Raw genomic sequence first — 20,899 nt, forward strand, 5'->3', positions numbered from 1 at the left:
CAGATTTTTTGCTACTGAAACTAATCAAATCACTCATATCCTTGTCATGTATGGAAGCTATAATAAAGCAATAAGCAAACAAAAAGTATTTAAATGTCTATTATTATCCTCATCTGGCACTACCCACAGTTAGCCATTAAATATTTTACCCTTCTTGCACAATACAACAAGCCAAATGACAAATTGAATAATTAAGTGTTTACCATCCTTACAAAAACATGTTATGGCAAGATTTTGGCAAACAACACCACAAAGCAAAACTGAGATGTTGTTTTGCCACACATTTACCACAGCATATTCGCCACAAATGGGCTCCACTTTTAATAGTCACACTTTGATTCTCCAAGGAAGTGTCTGTCGGGAAGGAGGCTGCTATGAAAGACTGTGTCAACAGTGTCTTTTCCCCTCCCCCATTCTCTGCATCACTCCACTGGCACTGCAAACAATGAGGAAATCACCACTCTGGCCTGGTGCTATAACAGTACACGAATCAAACCGAGACCAAAGCACCACAGGCGGAAAATAAAAACCACACTGACACCACTAAAGGGAAAACCCTCCATACACAGGCTAAGAAGTGGTGGTTGATTCAAGTCTGCAGACAAGCAAACAATCCGCTAGCCTCAATCTGTCTTTAAATGGAATCAGACACACATTTAATTCTGGAACATTTAATCAGGCTTTCATGAAGCAAGAAACCTCAAGAAGCATTCCAGGCCCCGTTTACACTAATACGTTTTAAAACGAATAAGTTTTGCTACGGTTACGCCATCCGTCCACACTACGCCGGAGTTTTCAAGCGCCCAAAACGCAGCATCTTGGAAACACTGGAGAGGCCGTTTTCATTCTAAAACACTGCTGCTCCGTGTTAGTGTGGATGGGGGAAAACTGAGACATCTGAAAACGGAGAGCTGCAGAGGTTCACCTATCTGATCACTCTTGCATCCTCTCCTTGTAAGTTCAGACTTCACAAGTTTGATATGGAAAACAAACTCCCGAGGACACGTCGGGAAAATCTTCAAAGGGAACACAGTGTACTTTAAAACCTGACTCACATCATCCTGGCTATGTTGTTTCACTCTCTTAACAATAAAATGAAAACATGATTTAAGTGACTGCCATTTTCATGTTGATATTAGCAACTTAACAGACAGCAGTAATGTTGAGGCATCGTGTAGCTAAATACTTATATGACCGTCATCTTCATGCATATTTATAACAAAACGGAGCCTATAACATAACTGCCTCCTTAAATTTTCATTGAAAATATGAAACATACCCTGTCTCTTTCACTGAATATCAGGTTTAATAATCAATAATGGCCATTATAAAAGTATAACCTACAGTAAGTTTATACTTTATAGGAAATAAAGGCAAGCAATCAGTCAATATACAGAATGTAAATGGTTACATTAATTATTAACTTATCTTTGCCCTCAGCCAAAACACGTTACCTGAGAACAAGTAATAGATTCAAAAGACCAAAGTCAAGGAATATGTCATTAGATATAGACAACAAGATGAATTCAATATCACGTTTAACAAATATAGTGAGATTAGATCCAGCGGTAGATCCTTGATGAACAGTCCGACGAGCACAGCTCTCATCTGGGTAGATATGTTGCAGCGCATGCCAGAGTGTGTGTGTGTGGTCACGTGATGCGTGTGTGGTGTAGACGGAGAGTTGTTTAGAAACGCTGGGTGAAACGCTAGTGTGGACATGGATCGTTTTCATTCTAAAACGACATTTTTAAACTAAAACGTACTAGTGTAAACGGGGCCCCAGAAACATGCTTGTACTATCTTATGAACTATATCATCTTTGACTCATATAAATTTTAATTTGATATGTTTCTAAGTATAGTGCAGATTGGGTTCAGCACACAGTAAATGATTTTAGACTGAGTTTACATTAGCACATCAACTTTTGTTTTAAAATGCCATTCTAGAATGAAGATACTCACTGTCCAGACTGTTGTTTTCAATGTGTTTCAGAAAAACAATCTCCATTCACTTGATACAGCCTAAATCTTATGATACGATTCATGCTAAATGATCATGTACAGTGGAGGAAATAAATGTTTAACACATTACCATTTTTCTCATAAAACATATTTCTAAAGGTGCAATTGACATGAAATTTTCACCAGATGTTGGTAACAATCACAGAAATCCATATACACAAAGAAAACAATATTGATCAGTTCACAAATTTAAGTTATGCATAATAAAATAAAATAACACAGGAAAAAAGTATAGAATACAAGTAAGGGAGGTGTAAAAAAAATGGTGAAAGCCCAGAGTGCAGATGAAATCTCTCAGAAGTTATTCAGCATCCTTCTGTCCTTCCTCATTTCGAATTAACATTAGCTGCTTCAGTCTCTACATTAGCAGGATGATGAAGATGAAACTAGGGTGGACATTTCAGCAAGACGATCCAAAACACAGCCAAGGAAACTCTCAAATGGTCTCAGAGAAAGAAAATCAAGCTGTAGAATGGTCTAGCCAATCACCTGACTCGAATCCAATAGAAAATACAAAATAAAGATCAGCTTGGATAGACAAAATCCACACAACCATCAAGATTTTTACACTGTTAAAATCTGTGAGAAAATAAATAAAATAAATAATAAATAAATCCCACCTGAGTAATGCATGCGACTTCATTCTACATATGAGAGTCGTCTTTAAGTCGTCTAAATTTCAAGTCAACAACTCCTTTAGAAATATGTTTTCTGAGAAAAATGGTGACGTGTTAAATACTTATTTCCCCCACTGTACACTGAAAAAAATGATTTAGGCCTCTATTAAATTAAACATAATTCAATTTTGTTAATTTTAAACAATTTAATTTAGTTGTTGATTTTAATAAATATTTTTTAATTGGTTTTAAGTGAATTATATGTGTTTTGAACCAATCTAAATTAATTAATTAAAGTCTATTAGAAGAAATTATGTTTGTTTTGTGCGCATGCGCGTTGCGTCCCTTTGCCTCGGCGCCAAAGCCCACAGGAGTTTTTGCTCTTCAGAATCCAGTCAGATTGATGGAAGACGCCAGACCCGGGTTTTTGTACATCCATTTGCACAGTAAGTCACGTTTTATATTGTAACAGACTGTTTATTACAGAAAATACTTTGTTGATTACATGTACGCATAAAATGGTCTCGTTCGGACTGTCTATTTTGGTCGTTTTTAAATTTCACAGCGACCGACCAACGGTGGAGCGCGCTCTCAAGTTAGGTTACACACGGTTTGACAAATCTCGCTTTTATGTCGCAGAATATATTTAAGATTCTTTTTAGCAAGAATACATTTATGTAGACTTGATATATAATGTTTTTAATGAAGTAAATGGTTATTTTCAAGAGAATAAGCATTTTCTTTGATGTGACGACTGTGTCCGTGATCCGCCATTCCAAACGAGAAAAGTTAACGTTACGTTGCTAACGTTAGCTCAGTCCTTTGTGAATTTGCCGTAGCTTTTACTATGGGTAACATTAAACATGCGTTTTAGATAGTTGTGAACGGACAGTATCATAATGATTTTGTTATAGAACGATTTGGTCTGGCGTTAGGGCAGTGCTACGTTGTCTTAGGAGGTTGTCCAATGTGTGCCCATACTGGCTTAACATTAACTTTTAACGTAACTTAAAGGGCGTCCATTTCTACAGTTTTTGAATTTTTGACGCAAGTGAGATGCTGTAATTATGTCGTTGGGGTTATAATACTCATTATGGGCTAACTTATATGCACAGCATATATATGCAAGTGTTTATCAGCCACCGATAAACGTCCAGCGAAAGGTTAAGGTAATGTGACTTTTTTTTTAGATTCATAAAGTGCCTTTTACATCAACAATAATGTAATTTAATTAAAATAGAATCCGTTAAATAGGCTTAACCATTTATTTAGTTGTCCAAACGTAAAAACACATGCAGACGAGTGCTAAAACTCCATGGAAAATATTGTGGTAAAATAAATTTACATATTTTTAAGACATGGCGCTGAAGAATGGAATTTAATGCAGTGCTTTGTCTGGCCTGAGACCCACTTTATGTCGTATCAATCAGGCAGTGAAAATCAGTGATTAAAAAAAACAGACTAAGGGGTAGTTAAAGGGGTAGTTCACCCAAAAATTCTACATTAGTTTACTCTCTCACAGGGAGACTTTCTTTCTTCAGTAGAACATTAAAGAAAATTCTGCTAAAATATTTAATGTTGTACTGAAGAAAAAGTTCTTGCTAACCTTATTAGTGTTGTTGGTATAAAAATATCCCTAACTAATCATATTAATCACATGTTCTGCGATATGTTCAGTAAGTAATTTATCTAAATGTTGCCTAACATAATTGATCAGTAAACAATATGTTTATTAAGAATTTGGTCATGTTGTTACTTATGCTGAATTTTGAACCTAAAATGATAATCATGTATTTCCTTTCATTTGAGGTACTGTACAACAAGTTTCCTTTGCTGAGTTCCTTGGTCAGGGGTTTAAATACATTTGCTGTCCAGTACTGCAGTTGGAATTTTCCATCAATTTTTTATGGTAAGTAACTGCAAAATATTTATCACTACACATTACAGTAAACAGTCTTTTAACTGAATATGTTGCTCTGAAAAATCTGAATAGTCCTTAAAGGGATAATTCACCCAAAAAGGGAAATTTACTCACTATTCACTCAGTATTAAATGGTTCCAAACATTTGAGTTTCTTTTTATCTGTTGAACACAAGAGAAAATATTTTGAAGAATGTTAGAAACCAGTAATCATTGACATTCATTGTAGGAAAAACATATTATGGAAGTCAATGGTTACCGGTTTTTATCATTTTTCAAATTATCTTATGTTGTGTTTATCAGAACAAAGAAACTCAAACAGGTTTGTGACAAGTGAAGTGTAAGTAAATGTTATTTTTGCATCCCTAGTTTTCACAGTACTCAATCAACTCAGTTCAACTCAGTCAACAGCTCTAATTCAACTCCGTGATTCTCTCAAGAGCGCCAACCAAAATGTCTAGCCTGCCATAAAATGATTCGACTATCTGATTGCCGATCAAGAGAGGTTATATACCTCTTTGTGTTCCTCCTGTACATTGCATTCAAAGAAGAGTCACAAATCAGAATTTGGCTCAAAATTGCACAGTGCACATCCGGCCTTAAGCCTGCTTTTTACTTCTGCGTTGAGTGATTGCCGTGACCTACGGCGCCTGCCTTGCGCGCAGCTGTGCACTTATACTTGTGCGATTAGTCTTTTTAAACAGTATTATAATTTCTAAATTACAAACAAATATTCACTAAAGTACAAGTAAGTATAACACTTTTGTCCAAAAGAAGAGAAAATTTATGTTTATGTTAAGATTAAAATTACTGTTTAAAAGCAACTTAACTTGAATTTAATTTTTTGGGGGGGCCGTATCAACAATCAAAAATGTATTGCTGAATAACTTTTCAAAAATGTTTAATCTAATAATGAAACATGACTTTTTTTTTAAAGGATAAATTAAAGTTTTAAATTTGTATACTTATACATTTAAAATATACTTAATATATTATATTATTTTGGTTTAATTAAAAATGTTTAAAAACATTTAAAAACACTAATTAAATAAATATACATGTCTTATCAATTTGTCCAATTAAATTTGATTTATTATCATTGTACTTTTTTATTATTTGCAGAGGTCCTGTGGGTCTTTGAAAAGTCTTAAGTATTAAGTTAAAATTTTAGGTCATAAAAAGTCTTAAATTTGAGAGGTCTTAAATTTTGCATCAAGGTGTGACATATTTCTACTGAATTATATATAATTGTGTGTGTGTGTATGTATGTGTGTATATATATATATATATATATATATATATATATATATATATATATATATATATATATATATATATATATGAATATATGACTATTATATTTTGCAATATGAATGCTATATAAATGTATAGACCTGTTTATACTCTGAGCACACCTTCATTCTCTACAGTCCCCAAACCAACCGTGGCCACGCCCACAATGAGCAAACAAGAGAGCATGGGACAGAGATTATGGCGTTACTCGGGTCAGAGAAAGATCATGTAAACTTAGATTTAATTCGCCAATGTTTATTTTACCTGTGCACTATTATTCTTAAGCCTTATGTGCTGTTGGAGATATTAATTTGGCCACAGATTTCTTTGTTTGAGCTCATTTTGGTGACATGTTATTTTTACTCATATTTTGGGAAAATGCTTTGAAATTTTTAAAAACCTCACCAATACACTCTGGGCAAATTTATTACTCTTTTTATATGTTTGTGGCTGATTTTGCCCCATTGATTTCCGTTATAACAATGTTCTTTAGTTGCAAGGTCATGACAGCATATTAAATATTTTTGATCTTTGATAGTTTTTCTTTTTAGGAAGACGTAAAATTAGTCATTTTTTTATAGTTGATTCATCAGTTGCAGAGCAAAACTTTGCAAAAAGTTTGTGGCTTTTGTATAGTTATACAGAGTATTGTGTGTTTGTGTGAGAGAGAGACTTTGCACACATTGTTTTGAGAGTTGCTTATTTAAATTTTCTCAGACATATAGTAAACATAGTAAGTGTATTTATGCACACACACACTATCATTTACTGTTATACTCCAAAGAACTTCATATAAAAGCCAGAAACTTTTTTGCACGGGCCTATCTAAAGGGTTAATGCTGCCAACTGATCATCAACAGTAAAAATGACAAAATAAACATCTACTGAACAGGGAAAAAAACCAGCAACAATGCATGATTACATGCTGTCATGGATTTGCATCCAAAAAACGTTGTTATCATGGAAGTCAAAAGGGCAAAAAAAAAACAGCAACTAACATAATGAAAGGGTAGTAAATTTGAACAATACAAAAGGGTTAAGGTGAACAATTATGACCAGGTATATTACTATACAATGGGTCTGATCAGAAGTTATTTCCACATTCAAGTGGCCAAATCAGTGGTTTTCAAGCCTTAAACCTTGTGTAATATTATTTGATTAATAATGCAATAATGCTTTCTTGACATTATATGTAGTTTTCAACATATTGCTGTATTGTTTGCCCTTCAATTATTTTTTCCAAAATTCTTTTTAGTTAGTCTTAAAAGATCTTAAATTTACCCTGATAAAACCTGGATAAACCCTGTAAATAATTGTGAAGAAGTCGTACTTGCAGATTACGCACAAATATTTGTTTGCCCAGTGTGATGTTTGCCAATATGCAATCATAAATGATAGTTATAATATTCCAGAGGTATAAATGTGTGTGTGGGGAGGGTCGTTAAGGTTTTGATTTTATTTACATTTGATTTCTACTGACTTTTCACAAAATTTGTTTCAAAAACAATGTCTAATAATGGTTTCTTTTTATTCAAATATAGGGCAACCAAAAAGAAGAATTTTTGAAGGACCTGACAAACATTGCCATGGCCATATGTGTCATCAAAAGGAAGTAGGAGATTTTGGAGATTATGACGACATTGGCATCGTTGTTGATGGAACAGTGATTCTTGAACAGATAAAATCTGTTGCACAAGCCTGTGCATTGATGTTGGGGGCAATTTATGTGCTTGATTTGGCTCACCCAAAAGAGCTCAAATACTATTACGAGTTTGCCCAAAAAGTACTCATGCAAATGAACTCTGACAAGCTCTCCTCAAAGGTTCTCATACTGAAAAACAGTGTGATACTGTAATTTGAAGCATTGAAGTGTTGATAAATGCTCAACAACCATATGTATATCACATACAAATTGCGACTTAGTGTAGGATAGGTTTTGTGTAGTGTAGGTTTACTTTGCTGTAGGAACTTGTTTTAAATGTTGACTTAAGACTTGTATTTAGTTAAAACTTTTTACAAATTGTGTGTGTGCGTGTGTGTGTGTGTGCGTGCGTGCGTGTGTGTGTGCGTGCGTGTGTGTGTGTAAGAGAGCGAGAGCGTGCGCATTCCATAAACTTTGCTCAATCTGTTAATAAGTTAATTTTTTAAGTTAATCAGTTGATTATTTTGTGTATTGGAGCAAACTGCAATTCTTATGACACACACACCAAGCCATTCTATGACTTCATTGAGTTTTCTTTTATGTGTTGGTTTAAATTAAATGTGATGTACAAACAGTTTTTGTTTTATGGTGTGCTGCTAAAGCACTTATAGGCAGTGATTTATGTTTTGTTAGAAATTGCATCTTAAAAAGTCATTAAAATGAATTCAAAACAAACTTGGTCACGTGTCATTTCAAAGTGTATTTGCAAGCAGTTCAATGATCATTTTAGACATTAAAAATAAATACATGTAAGTAGGAATAACAATGAAATTGTAGTGAACTAACTAAATTTCATTGGATGAAGGTAACTTAAAAAACTGAGTAAATCCAACATAATTTGATTGTTTAAACTCAACACATATAAATTGAGTAAATCCAACTTAATTTGATTGTTTAAATCCAGCCCATATAAATTGAGTAAATTCAACTAAAATTGTTTGCTTAAATTTAACCCAATTGAATTATTTGCAACAGCTTGCCTTAAAAAAATTAAGTAAATCCAATGAATCATTTTTTTCAGTGTACATATTTTGCTATAATCTGTAATTGCTTTTTATCGGCTGCCTAATTGTCATATGAGAGGGGTTTGATGAATCAAGAAACAATACGCAATAGTCCAGCAGACCAGTCAGAAAATGGCTTGTAGACAGCTGCACCTCTGTTTTTAAAATTCTGCTTTTAGTCCATCTTTACTTAAACTGAACACCAGAAATTCCAAAATTAAAACAGGGACTTTCTTTAGCTTTTTCAAAACTATGTTTTCACAGATCAATGATACAGGAGTAGTCTGCACACCAGACATAAATCGCAACAAAACTTGAGGATTTTAAAATTAAAATAGAGGGTGGAGCTGCAAATGCCTGTGTCAGCATATTGGCAAATTCAATAACAAGGCTAGGGGGGGGGGGGGGGGGGGGGGGGGGGTCGCACACCGTATGCACCGCTCAGCACATGACAGTTGGAAGTATCGCACACCAGACGTGCACATTCGCACGTTATTTAAAATGAAACTATTCAGACAGCCCTCTGCAGCGCGGCAGAAATATGAGCAGTGTCCTGAAGGGGGTTGCAGAACAGATGTGCCACTCAGCGCGCACATGGCGGTTTGAAGTATCGCACACCAGACGCGCACATTCGCATGCTATTTAAAATTAAAATAATCAGATGGTGCTCTGTGGCGTGGCAGAAATATGAACAGTGTCCTGAGTCGTAGCTGGTTTGCGTACTCAATTTGCATACTCTGATAGAGATCCCTTTTTTAAATTATAAAATACATGACACTGCGTGGCGTGTATCCAAGTGGCGCTCCGGTGTGCGACCCCCTTGAGTCGTAAACACAACTGTGTTTAATCCCATTATAAAATCGATTTTTGCAAAACAGGTCCACTTTAAAACAACAAATATGTATCATATATGATAAATGTCATATATCCACCATCCATTGTTAGACTATAATGTGAACTTTTGACAGCCAATTAGAATCTACTGGATTTGAAAAGATTAGTCAAAGACAGACTAGATAACTGCAGTGCAGACCTATAATAAACAGAATGTTAATAGTCTGCTGGTGTGAATGGGAATATTTACTTGCATACCTTTATTATAGTTGCACTCAAAAAGGAGTAAATATTTTAAAAGAAGTGCTTTTTTCCACCTCTTTTTTAGTTAAAACATAGCCACTGGTTTCAAACTGTCTCAGAACCGCATCAAACACACATTTAATTCAGCCATATTTCAATCAGGCTTTCATGCAAACTCAGGAAGCATTCCAGAAACATGCTTGCGACTCCATTTCCAGCAAGTTAATGGATTCCCTCATTGCTCCATCAGACTATCCTAATATTCCTAATAGGCCGGAATGCTTCAGGAGAGCATTTCCTACAGCGGACCATTTAAATCTGTCTGTCGAGAGTGTATCGACCACTCCTGAGCAAAAGTGTCTACTCAAGGCCAGGACTGTAAATCCCTGTGTCTTTGTCTGCATTCTTGAAGAGGCTCAAGTCTGAGGAAGGAAGGAACGAAAGCCTGATTCTGGTCCACTGCAGTTTTCTCATGGGTTAGTGATGTACAGTACGGTGACAGCTGTCAGTGCGAGTATGCCAGAGATGAAGGGCTGTGCCAAACACTGTCTAACACCTCATGCTTGGCATTCACATAATGGGCAAGTCGGAAAGACAACCTGAGCATGCACGGGGTCTGAGGTCGCGTCATTTAAAAAATGTGATTCCGCTTCAGTTGTTTTGCAAATGCGCAGCCCGTGACTAGAAAAGATGACATTCTGTACTCTTGACCTAATTTGTGAACCTCTAGATATAGCCCTAATGAATGTATGCGCACTGACAGACGAGGCTGAACTTAAAGCTCTCCAGCAGGCCGAGGGCTAAAGGCCTTACTAAAGGACACATTCTCCACATGACAAAAGATGATTTTTCTCAGCTGTGACTCTTTGTCATTGTAATTAAAACAAAAGTGTAATGAAAAGTACAATGTGCGCAAGCAAACTCATCAGCAAGTTGATGAAAATTGCAACTGATTGATTTAATGAAACACAAACACATATATAGACACAACTAGGGATGTACGATACTAACAAAACAGATATATCTCAACATTTTGGGTAATCTTTCTGATTACAATAACATTACGAGTGCATTTTCGTGATGGCACCTTGATTATTTTAGGCCTGTCTTTTTTTGTTTTTGCTTTTATATCTTTTTTATCTTGACCCACCATTCATGTTTTTAAAAAGCGTGTTAAGACGCACCTTTTTAAAATTGTGTATGAATTCATCAGTTTGTGAAGTGTATGCATTTCATATATATATATATATATATATATATATATATATATATATATATATATATATATATATATATATATATATATATATATATATATATATATATATATATATATATATATATATAAATATATGTATGTATGTATGTATGTACGTATGCATGTATGCATGTATGCATGCATGTACGGTGTGTGCATGTATGCAAGGACTCTTGTGTGTGTAACTGTGCAGATGTATGCATATCGCCTGGTGGTTTCCAAATATCTTAAACCATTAGAATTATTAAAAGTCTTTAACTATTAGAATTACCATATATTATCTATAACATTTGTATATTTATAACCACATTCGAGGACTGTGGGGGTTGCTAGTCTCTGGCATTGTTATTTTGGGGGTCACTGGCTGAAAAGTTTGGGAACCCTTGCCTTAACCCACCCTTAAACCTACCCATACCACCACAACTGTCTATAACCATAACCATACCTGTATCCCAACTCGTGAGCACCACAAGTGTTCTCAAATACATTATAAACACAGTAATTGTACACTGTATTTACTTTTTGATACAAGCACATAGTAGTTAAGGACACATAATATAAAGTGGGACCCAATATTTTGTGGATGATAAACAGCACACACTTCGATTATTTCATTATTTCATATTATTCATTGTAAGAGCATTACCCTGAACACTGTGAATAATGTGTATCGCATCTAAATGTGAAGGTTGTCTAGGCTTTAGAATTATTTGTGTTCTTTGCACTTTAAATGGCAAAAACGTTTGCTGTTTCTACCTTTATGTAGGTTTTCATCAGAAACTTCTTACTATTAGTATATTACAAATGTCAATGCTACTGGTTGTGAAATTCTTTTGCTTGGTAGTCAGGATGTTTCGGGAAGCAGAAATCACATTCAAACCCAAGAATAATTAAACCCCTAACACAAAAACCTGTCTGGAATTTTTAGATGTTAAGGCCTGTTCAAAGCATGGCTGATTAACAATCATAAAGACATTAATATTAGTATTTTTTTTTTACAGCTTCTAAAAATATCTACAATTATTTGAAACAAGACAAATACACTTGAAATATTTTTAGATGTTAAAAATGTTAAAAACCCTTCTTTTAAATTCATTTTTAAATATTTAACTGAAAAACATTGGTTTCATGACTAATATTGTTAGATATTAGGGTCTACTCTGTCAGATTTTTTTTCCAATATTGTGCAACCCTAGTCGCTAAACAATGCAATATTTTGTTTTGCTGCAATTTACATTGTGATATGAATATAATATCACCAGATGATTTGAATAGCTCTATTTGGAAAGATTTCATTTATTTAGTTCGACTGGGGTGATCAAGCCTTTTTCAATGCATTGCATTTGCAAAAATTAAAATAAATTACAAAAAAAAAAATCAAGAAATAAATAAACAGTGCTTTAGGGTTTTCTGTGGAGTCTAACACTATTCAACTACAGAAATACATAATCAAATGTTAAATAACATGGTCATCATTATACAAATAATTCAAAAAATATATATATATTTAATAATATCTTTATCTGTTTATATCTGTATCCTGCACTTGCTGCTATTGCACAGCTGGTTAGACCTAAACTGCATTTCGTTGCATTGTACTTGTACATGTGTAATGACAATAAAGTTGAATCTAATCTAATCTAATATAATCTGTTAATCTTTAATAAATAATCTAATCCTACGACTACTGCAGATACACTGCAATATCAATGCTCAAACGATATATTGTTCAGCCCTATTAGCGACATTGTCTAGCATACAAAATCTTGACGCTTATTCATGTGCATCACACAACCATCCCACCCATTGTTAGAACTGCATTCAGATGTTGTAACATTCATGACAATTATGATTTTAAAGGTATCAGAATGCAGTGCAGAGCCCTCAACACACCTGAACCAATTCTGACTAGTGTATGTCTCAGCGATTTCCTGCAAGCCAGCAATACACCCACGTCTGTGCTCTTTAATGCATGTGTGGGATGGTCATAGTCTTGATGTACTGGCAACTCCTTGAATGAGCAACACAACATAATCTGCGATAAGAGATAAATGTCTACCATGCGCCTTTGCTGAAAGGTCACAGCTATGCAATAATATGCGAATAATACAAAAAACAGACGAGAGTGACAAGCAACTATTGGTTTGGATAAACGACGAATGTACCTTTTTTCAGTCATGGACAACCTTAAGACTGCTTAAAAAATCTATTTCTCTGGTATGGTATGTTTGATGGTAAACAGGCATGTTTGAGAAAAATGTTAATATTTGTTTTATTCCATGAAGGTATCATAATATTTCTTCTAAATTTCAAATAAAAATACTATTTTTACTAATACTGGCATTTTTAGAGAATTTGAGAGCATATTTACAGAATAATTTTTCATTTATTTATTTATTAGAAAATGACAACTGGGGTCCGTTCTTCATACCTCGCTTAAATGATCTAAGATAATTTGGCAGATCCTGGATCTTTTAATCTTGATAACCGATCTCTGGCTAATTTGGTTCTTCAAACAAGTTTGCGAATCAGATTAAAATGTCTGAATGAACTGATCTGAGATTGCTGTGTGTGTTGTAAAGGACAGATCTATCGATCCTTAAAATCACGATCAGCAATGCAAAGATTGGCTGGCGGCGCAGCAGCATAATGACATCATCTGATTAATATTCAATTCGCCATGTGATCAAAATTAAATAAAATCCATAGTAAACTCTTTGTTATATATGATGCGCAAAAACTTTTCACATTTGTTACGGGCTGTTATTTTGTTTTTTATATATATATATATATATATATAAATAACAAAAGTTTTCCACAGTGTATATAATCTATAGCTTACTACTGTAAGAAAACATCGGCACATGCTTTCAGTATTACCTTTGCTTGAAATGACCCGACCTAATCCTGTTTGTATGAAATAAGCCTGCTTCCAAGCAGGTTTAAGTTTCCAGACCTGTTGCCATGATGAGTTTTGAAGAACGAAACAATCCCCGATCGTGTCAAATAGTCAATAACCAAATACAGCTAATTGAGTAATCCACATACAAAGAACAGACCCCTGGTCAAAATAACAAATGTTTTTCTTTAATGTGATTGAAAATCAGGGTTATTCCACCAAATGCTGTTTTCATAACGCTTCTGAAGTTTTACCATTGGTATCGTGTTGTCTATTTAATTAGGTTTCTATTTTATTAGAATAGAACATGTCTATTAAATTACTCTAATATTTAATTATTATATTTTACTAGAACTATAAATTGGAAATGCAGAGAAACTTGGATTTTTAAGCAGTGTATTTTAATTCTCCATATTACTGTAAATGACATTTACAGTTATAAATCTATTGCATTATCTTTGCTTTCCTTACACTTGCATCTCAAACCTGGATGTGTTCAGTGTCCATCCAAAGCATCCTAAGTAGCTGCATGTTAACATAAAACCTTTAAAATGCCATTTTCTTTTCAAAGATTCATTCGGCCAGAGTACCTGAAGCCATCGGACATGCTGAGAGCTGTACGACTGCACAAAGCACTGAAAGACGAGTCTAAACTGACATATAAACACAGCATCTGTAACCATCATAAAAGAATGGTTGGTGTTGTAGCTGTTCTGGCAGATCATAATTAATCTGAAATGCCAGCAATAATCTGCATAAGCAAAGCTATTTTGGTCATGTGAACCTTGCCATTTGAGGCATCTGCATCGCAGGGGCCATTAACGAGGCTGGCGATTCAGCGCGGCACGACACATGAACTCAACGCTGCAATTAAACTGTCTGTTGTGTGAAGGCAGCAGGCGGCTGGACCATTCACTTCCAAGTTTAAAACCTGTTCAACCTCTGTCTTTGTTTGCACTCCACGACCAGAGAAAAGCTGCAGCAAAAAAATAATTGCACTCTCTTGTTTACCCGCCATAAACGTCAGAGGAAATGTTTATGGCCGACAGATGCTAAAGCTAGCTTGTATTTTCCCCTTTTTGCAGACACAAGAGCTCCTCGGCTATGGATGACCTAGGGTTAACCCTCCTTCTGCGTTTCCGTGACGACGGAGAGGGGAGAAAAAAGAGAGGAAGTCAGACGGAGGAGAGTTATGCCCCGACACACGGCAGGACGGAGCGAACAGCAGGCTGCGTTAAAGAGAACCGCACGTCCACATTCCTGATCTCCCTCAGCCCCCATACTACGAAAAACTGAGCATTCTCAAAAACCCAGTTCTCAGATATCTTGTGAAGGGGCCCAAATATGCAGTATCAGATTGAAACAGAAAGAGAAACCAAAAGACGAAATTAAATGAAACTCCACTGTACTACAGATATTTACTAGTGGGTGTACAGTAAATATGAGCATGACAAGTAATGAATAGAATGTTTAGCAACAGGCGGGGATTTGCATGTTGTAGAAAACATGGATTGTATCACAGAACTCATCTTAAAATATGGAATTTACTGTTGATGAAGAAAGTAATTGAATTTTTTTTTTTCACATTTTGAACAAATAAATGAATACAAAGTAGGTCCATGCGCTTTAATCTAATTCAGATACACAGTTGAAGTCAGAATTATTAAACGCCTTGATTTATTAGCCCCCCTGTTTATTTTTTCCCCAATTTTTGTTTGACGGAGAGAAGATTGTCAACGCAGTTCTAAACATAACTGATAACATAAACTGATTTCTTTTATCTTTGCCATGATGACAGTAAATAATATTTTACTGGATATTTTTAAGACACTTCTATACAGCTTAAAGTGACATTTAAAGGCTTTTAATAATTATATAATAATTTAATATCAGTTTGCAACATCAAGAGGCAAAACGATCCGTTTTTAACGTCTAAAAATTAATGGAAGTGAATGAGACCGGAAGTCTCAAGGCAAAGATTCAAATGGCTGTGTCTGCTTGTACTTGGAGAATAAGATGAGTAATGATGGTTTGTTCTGTAGACTATTAAAAAATATATAGCTTAAAGGGGCTAATAAATTTGACCTTAAAATGGCTTTAAAAAAAATTCTAAACTGTTTTTATTCTAGCCAAAATAACAAATAAGACTTTCTCCAGAAGAAAAATTATTATCAGACATACTGTAAAAATGTCCTTGTTCTGTTAAACATCATTTGGGAAATACTTAAAAAAATAAAATAAATTCAAATGGGGTTTAAAAATTCTGATTTCAACTGTAGGCTAGTAAAAAACTTATATAAATTAAGTTGTTTTAAGAAATTAAATTAAGTGCCTATAGACCCTATACAGGGCTACTTTTTCTATAAAGTTTCATTATTTCAAATCAATTAAGACTTTTTAAATTATTTTGTTTACAAAAATGTAATGTAAACATTAAAACAGAGTTAAAAATATATTATTTTAACAATTTAGAAAAAATACAACAATTTTATAGGGCTCTAATTATGCATTTAAAACATGTAAAACTGTAAAACATGCTCTGTTCCACACAATCAATGTGTTTGGACAACATGAAGGCATTCATGAAGTTCACTTATTAGTTTTTACAAATTTAAGTGGATTAAACATAAAACAATTAAGCTGTCACAAAAAAATCCATTAAGAATTGTTCTGTTTTAGTTGATTTTAAAGAAATAGTTTGAACAAATAGCAAATGTCATGTTTTGAGAGTAGTGAACAAAACATGTTATGAACAGCTGCAGATATTATTTCTGGTTCGCCAAGTCAGAAAATCAGTGTTCTGTATACTTCATAAATAGTAGGTAGTATGAAAATATATTGTTTATTTTGTAATTCTATTCATCACGTCAACACCATATTAAGCCTGTCACGATATCAAATTTCTGTTGTACAATATATTACACCACAATTTATTGCGATAAACCATGTTATTGTCCCTTTTAAAATCAATTGATACCACTCATTATATAATGCAAGCATGAACATAGCATTATAATGAAAGTACCCTACCCTCTAACAAAGAACAGATAATATTTTATTCTTAAGAATATTTAATATTATTATAGCAACTTTAATAATTAGGCATTAGAATCAAAATGTGAAAACAGTTGTTAGGCACCTAAATACATAATAATTTGTAATAAATAATTCTAAAGTAAATACTACAGTTTTTTTAAACCACACTGATGCCTTAAATAGAGATTGGATGAGCTGACAGAGGCTGTGCCATCAGCTAAAATGTTGCCAAGTATGGGCGATATATATTACATCACCAAAATGACTGAGGTCATGTCTATGTGTTGTGCGAGAAGTCGATATATTGATTATTGTGACAGGCCTACACAATATTCATTTTGTAAATTCACTGGAAAGCTTCAGTTATTGAATCAAAAATTGAACAATTAGGAAATATTATTACAATTTTAAACAGTTATTATTCCAGTCTTCTGTATAAGCTGATAATGTGATAATCATGATAAAATCATTGTTAAAAACAGCCACATCATTACTGCCTAATATCTTTGTTGAAACTATGATCTATTTTTTCAGGATTTTGATAAACAGAAAGATCAAAACAAGAACATTTATCTATAGATTTTTTAAACCAATGTAAACATCACTGAAAAATCTACTGAACCCCAAACTTTTAGACTTTACAGTGTGTCAGACTTTCAAATTCAGCTTACCTGGAATCCTTTCCCAGATTTGTCGAGTATAGAAATGTTTGATTCCCCTCCATTTCCACAACGCATTTTGTGTTCAGGTCCTTTTCTGTAAAGAAAAGCACATTGAGGGTGTTTAAGAAACACGAACAATTTAAAACCTGCAGAAACTCAATTGTACTGTCTCTCTAAATGTGTTTGCCTCTTATCTGGTCATTTAGATGACACTAATAAGACAATCATATGACCTATTGTTGTTCTGAATACACAAAACAAAGATCTGAAATCAATAGCAAGAGTTTATTTCACAGCAGGACAAGATGCTTGAGGGCTGAATTTAAACCAGCATTCTGAGTATACATATGCTGACATTCAATTATACATTCAGTCATGATGAACATGCATAATATTGATATCGTGGGCACTTCATTCATTCATTCTTTCATTCTTTTTTTTTTTTCCGGCTCAGTCCCTTTATTAATCTGGGGCCCCACAGCGAAATGAACCACCAACTTATTCAGCATATGTTTTTACACAGCGGATGCCCTTCCAGCCGCAGTGGGCACTTCAAAATACCATAAATAATTATTCATCATTTAAACTTTTAAAGTGCCTTTTAAGAATATTCCGACTGTTGTATTTCAGTGGTTGTTCATCACAGCAACAAATGCTTGAAGCCATTGCAAGCATTTTCAAATGTTTATCTGTCTAACTCTGGGACTATACGTAGGCCTTTTGTTCGTAAACTCTGCACAGTAAGCTTCTATCTGTTAACATTAGTTTATTTAAATGTATTGAGAACCACAAAAGCATTTATTCATTTTAGGTGAGGTTAATTTCTTAGCTAATACCTAATAGCAAATTAAAATTAAAAGTTGTAAACATTTTATTAAATTGAGTAAATATCTAATAGAATTCTGTTGTATTTAAAAAAATATATATATAACTATAATAAGGCTATTTCTAACAGCTGATTTTAATGCATTAACTAATGTTTACAAATAAGATTTCATTATAAAGTTTTACCTACTGTACTTTAGAACCCTTTTGTAATTTAATTGAAACATTTGTTTACTCTAAACAGTTATATACAATAAAGCAATCGTTTATTGCAATTTGATACCTGAAGAAGCCTAATAGTGACACAAGAGAGTTTTATTGATATATTTATTCACAGAGTTATGGAAAGAACTCAGGGCAAATAACAGTTTTACAGACACATGTCCTCAGACAGAATATTAAAGGCCATTTCAGGACAATCAAATTATAATCCCCCGACAGGCTGTTAACTATATTAACAAAATCTGTGAAACCGAAGCAATAATTCTACACATGCTAGATGCCATATGGAAATCTTATTAATGAATACGTTTCGCAACAAGCTCTAAAATCTGGATTTGTCCAAAATCTAATTGACTTCAACAATAAACTCATCAGCAATGACCCACTTTCTTCTCCATATACATCAAAATCATATTCTCTGCAAAACAAAAATTAAAATTAAGTCAAAAGTTATATTGCTGGTGTGCTATTGAGCTAAGGAGGGCTGTGTTAACATTAGAACAGGGGAAAAAAGTGTGTTATAATAAGTAACTATCATAATTAATCTGATCTAAATACATTTGTTTTATTTTCTGTCAATCTTATTACTTATAATAATATTATATTACCTATATTTATTAGTATAATTACTTATTACAGACTAGGGCTGCATGATATTGGGGGGAAAAATGTCATTGCAATATTTTCTTTTACTTCAATATATGGTAATACTAAGCAATTGCAGCAGATGACTTAAATAGCTCTGTTTGTAAAGAATTCATCATTTTAGATGGATTGGGATGGCTTTGTATGAAAGTATATCTGGATAAAATATATAATAAACACATTAAAAGCATACAACAGAGCAGAGACAAAAATGAAATAAACAGTGCTTTATGGTTTTCTGGAAAGTCTAACAATAGTCAGATACAGATATATTAGAATTAAATGTAAAACAATACTGTATACTTCTATACAATTAATCTTTTTGTTTTAAATATTTAATTTATTGTAACTAAATTGCTTAAATTAGCTTGAAATGATCACACAGTCACAAGCCTTATAAACAAATGCAAACAAAAAAGTTTAAAATGGGAAAAGGGTCCACTATGTTCTGAACTGTAAGGTCTGGTCAATTACAATCCCAAATCGGCATTGCAGATCCTACGATGTGACTATTGCGAATTCGCATATTGCAAAATAAATGCTGAAATTATTTATCGTGCAATTTATTATTACAGACCATGGCTGCGTCAGAAACCACCTACTACTCCATAGGTACAGCATTTGAATTTAAATGTACTAGTCGACCGTTAGAAAAGTACATTCAGTACACTATGAATGTGAGCAGTATGAATGGAATTCGGACGTACTACAGCCGCCATTTTGTCACGGTCATGAGACCTATCCGCGTCAGTTGCATCGCTTCACTCCCATTCATGAATTCTCTCGCAGGGCATCATGGGATAGCGCAGCGTGCATGGGATGCGCACTTCAGAATCCGGCCGGAAGTAGTCATCCGAGTACCTCTCGCATACGGATTTTCGAATTCTATGTATTCGAACATACTACTCAGTTTGCATGCTATTATTAGCATCCTATATAGTATGCGGTTTTGGACGCAGCCCATGTTTAGTAGTGTGCTTACAAATCAATGATATACTAAAAATGGAAATGTTCTGCTTTCATTTTAGACAATTTGCATATGTTAACACTGTGTTTACATGAACAGCAATACTTCAGTTTTGATACTCTGATTAAGAATCTATTATTTAAACAGAGATTTTTGATTACCTTAATCCAACTTAAGTCATAATTGTTGTAGTGTTGTCACTTGGGCACTGTTAAGGACGTTCTTAAACAGCACTGATTTGCTTGTGTTCAAAGCCATGAAGATCAGTTGATTTATCAGCAGATCACTCATATGTCAGCTTATAAACAGGCCTGCTGATCTTCGCAGCTTTAAAACGCTCCAGTGTCCCTGCATCTGTAGTTACGCTCAGTAAACAGCGGTGAGTTCGGTGAACTGATAATCTTCACGGCCAATCAGTCATTTCTGTTGAGCACTTGAACACAATGGTTTAAGAACGTCCTCAACATCACTTAAATGTTAGCTGAAAATGGATGTTTTTAAATTTTCAATACTGATTGGTACTGAATTCCAGTATCATGACAACACTAAATCGTAATAAACAAAAATATAATTAAGACGTGGAGTAGGGCTGCACAATATATCATTACAGCATTAAAATCACAATGTGTGTATATGCAGTCACATCATAGGATCTGCGATGTCAGGTTGGGATTATTACATGACCTAATCTAATAGGTTCCAATAATGTGAAAAAATTTCTCTTGAATGTGTTTTTAAGGCCTGTAAC

At 34.0% G+C, this 20,899-nt stretch overlaps 1 protein-coding gene and 1 long non-coding RNA gene across 5 annotated transcripts in view; one reads left to right on the top strand and one right to left on the bottom strand.

The window, feature by feature from the left end:
* Window positions 1-20,899, bottom strand: part of kif13ba (kinesin family member 13Ba) — a 96,773-nt gene that overhangs the window by 68,681 nt on the left and 7,193 nt on the right. For all 4 annotated transcript variants that reach the window (XR_008839262.1, XM_056477415.1, XM_056477416.1 and 1 more), the window contains exon 2: window positions 17,502-17,586. Coding sequence is in view for 3 of the 4 variants with exons in the window: in XM_056477415.1 (XP_056333390.1) it covers window positions 17,502-17,586 (85 nt within the window). In the remaining variant the exon portion in view is untranslated. The remainder of the gene's footprint in view (window positions 1-17,501; window positions 17,587-20,899) is intronic.
* On the top strand, window positions 2,986-8,231 carry LOC130244862 (uncharacterized). Its single transcript, XR_008839263.1, has 3 exons — window positions 2,986-3,087; window positions 4,451-4,550; window positions 7,396-8,231. It is a non-coding gene; the product is annotated as an uncharacterized LOC130244862 (long non-coding RNA).

The sequence above is a fragment of the Danio aesculapii genome, chromosome 17 (assembly GCF_903798145.1).
Source record: "Danio aesculapii chromosome 17, fDanAes4.1, whole genome shotgun sequence".
NCBI lineage: Eukaryota > Metazoa > Chordata > Actinopteri > Cypriniformes > Danionidae > Danio > Danio aesculapii.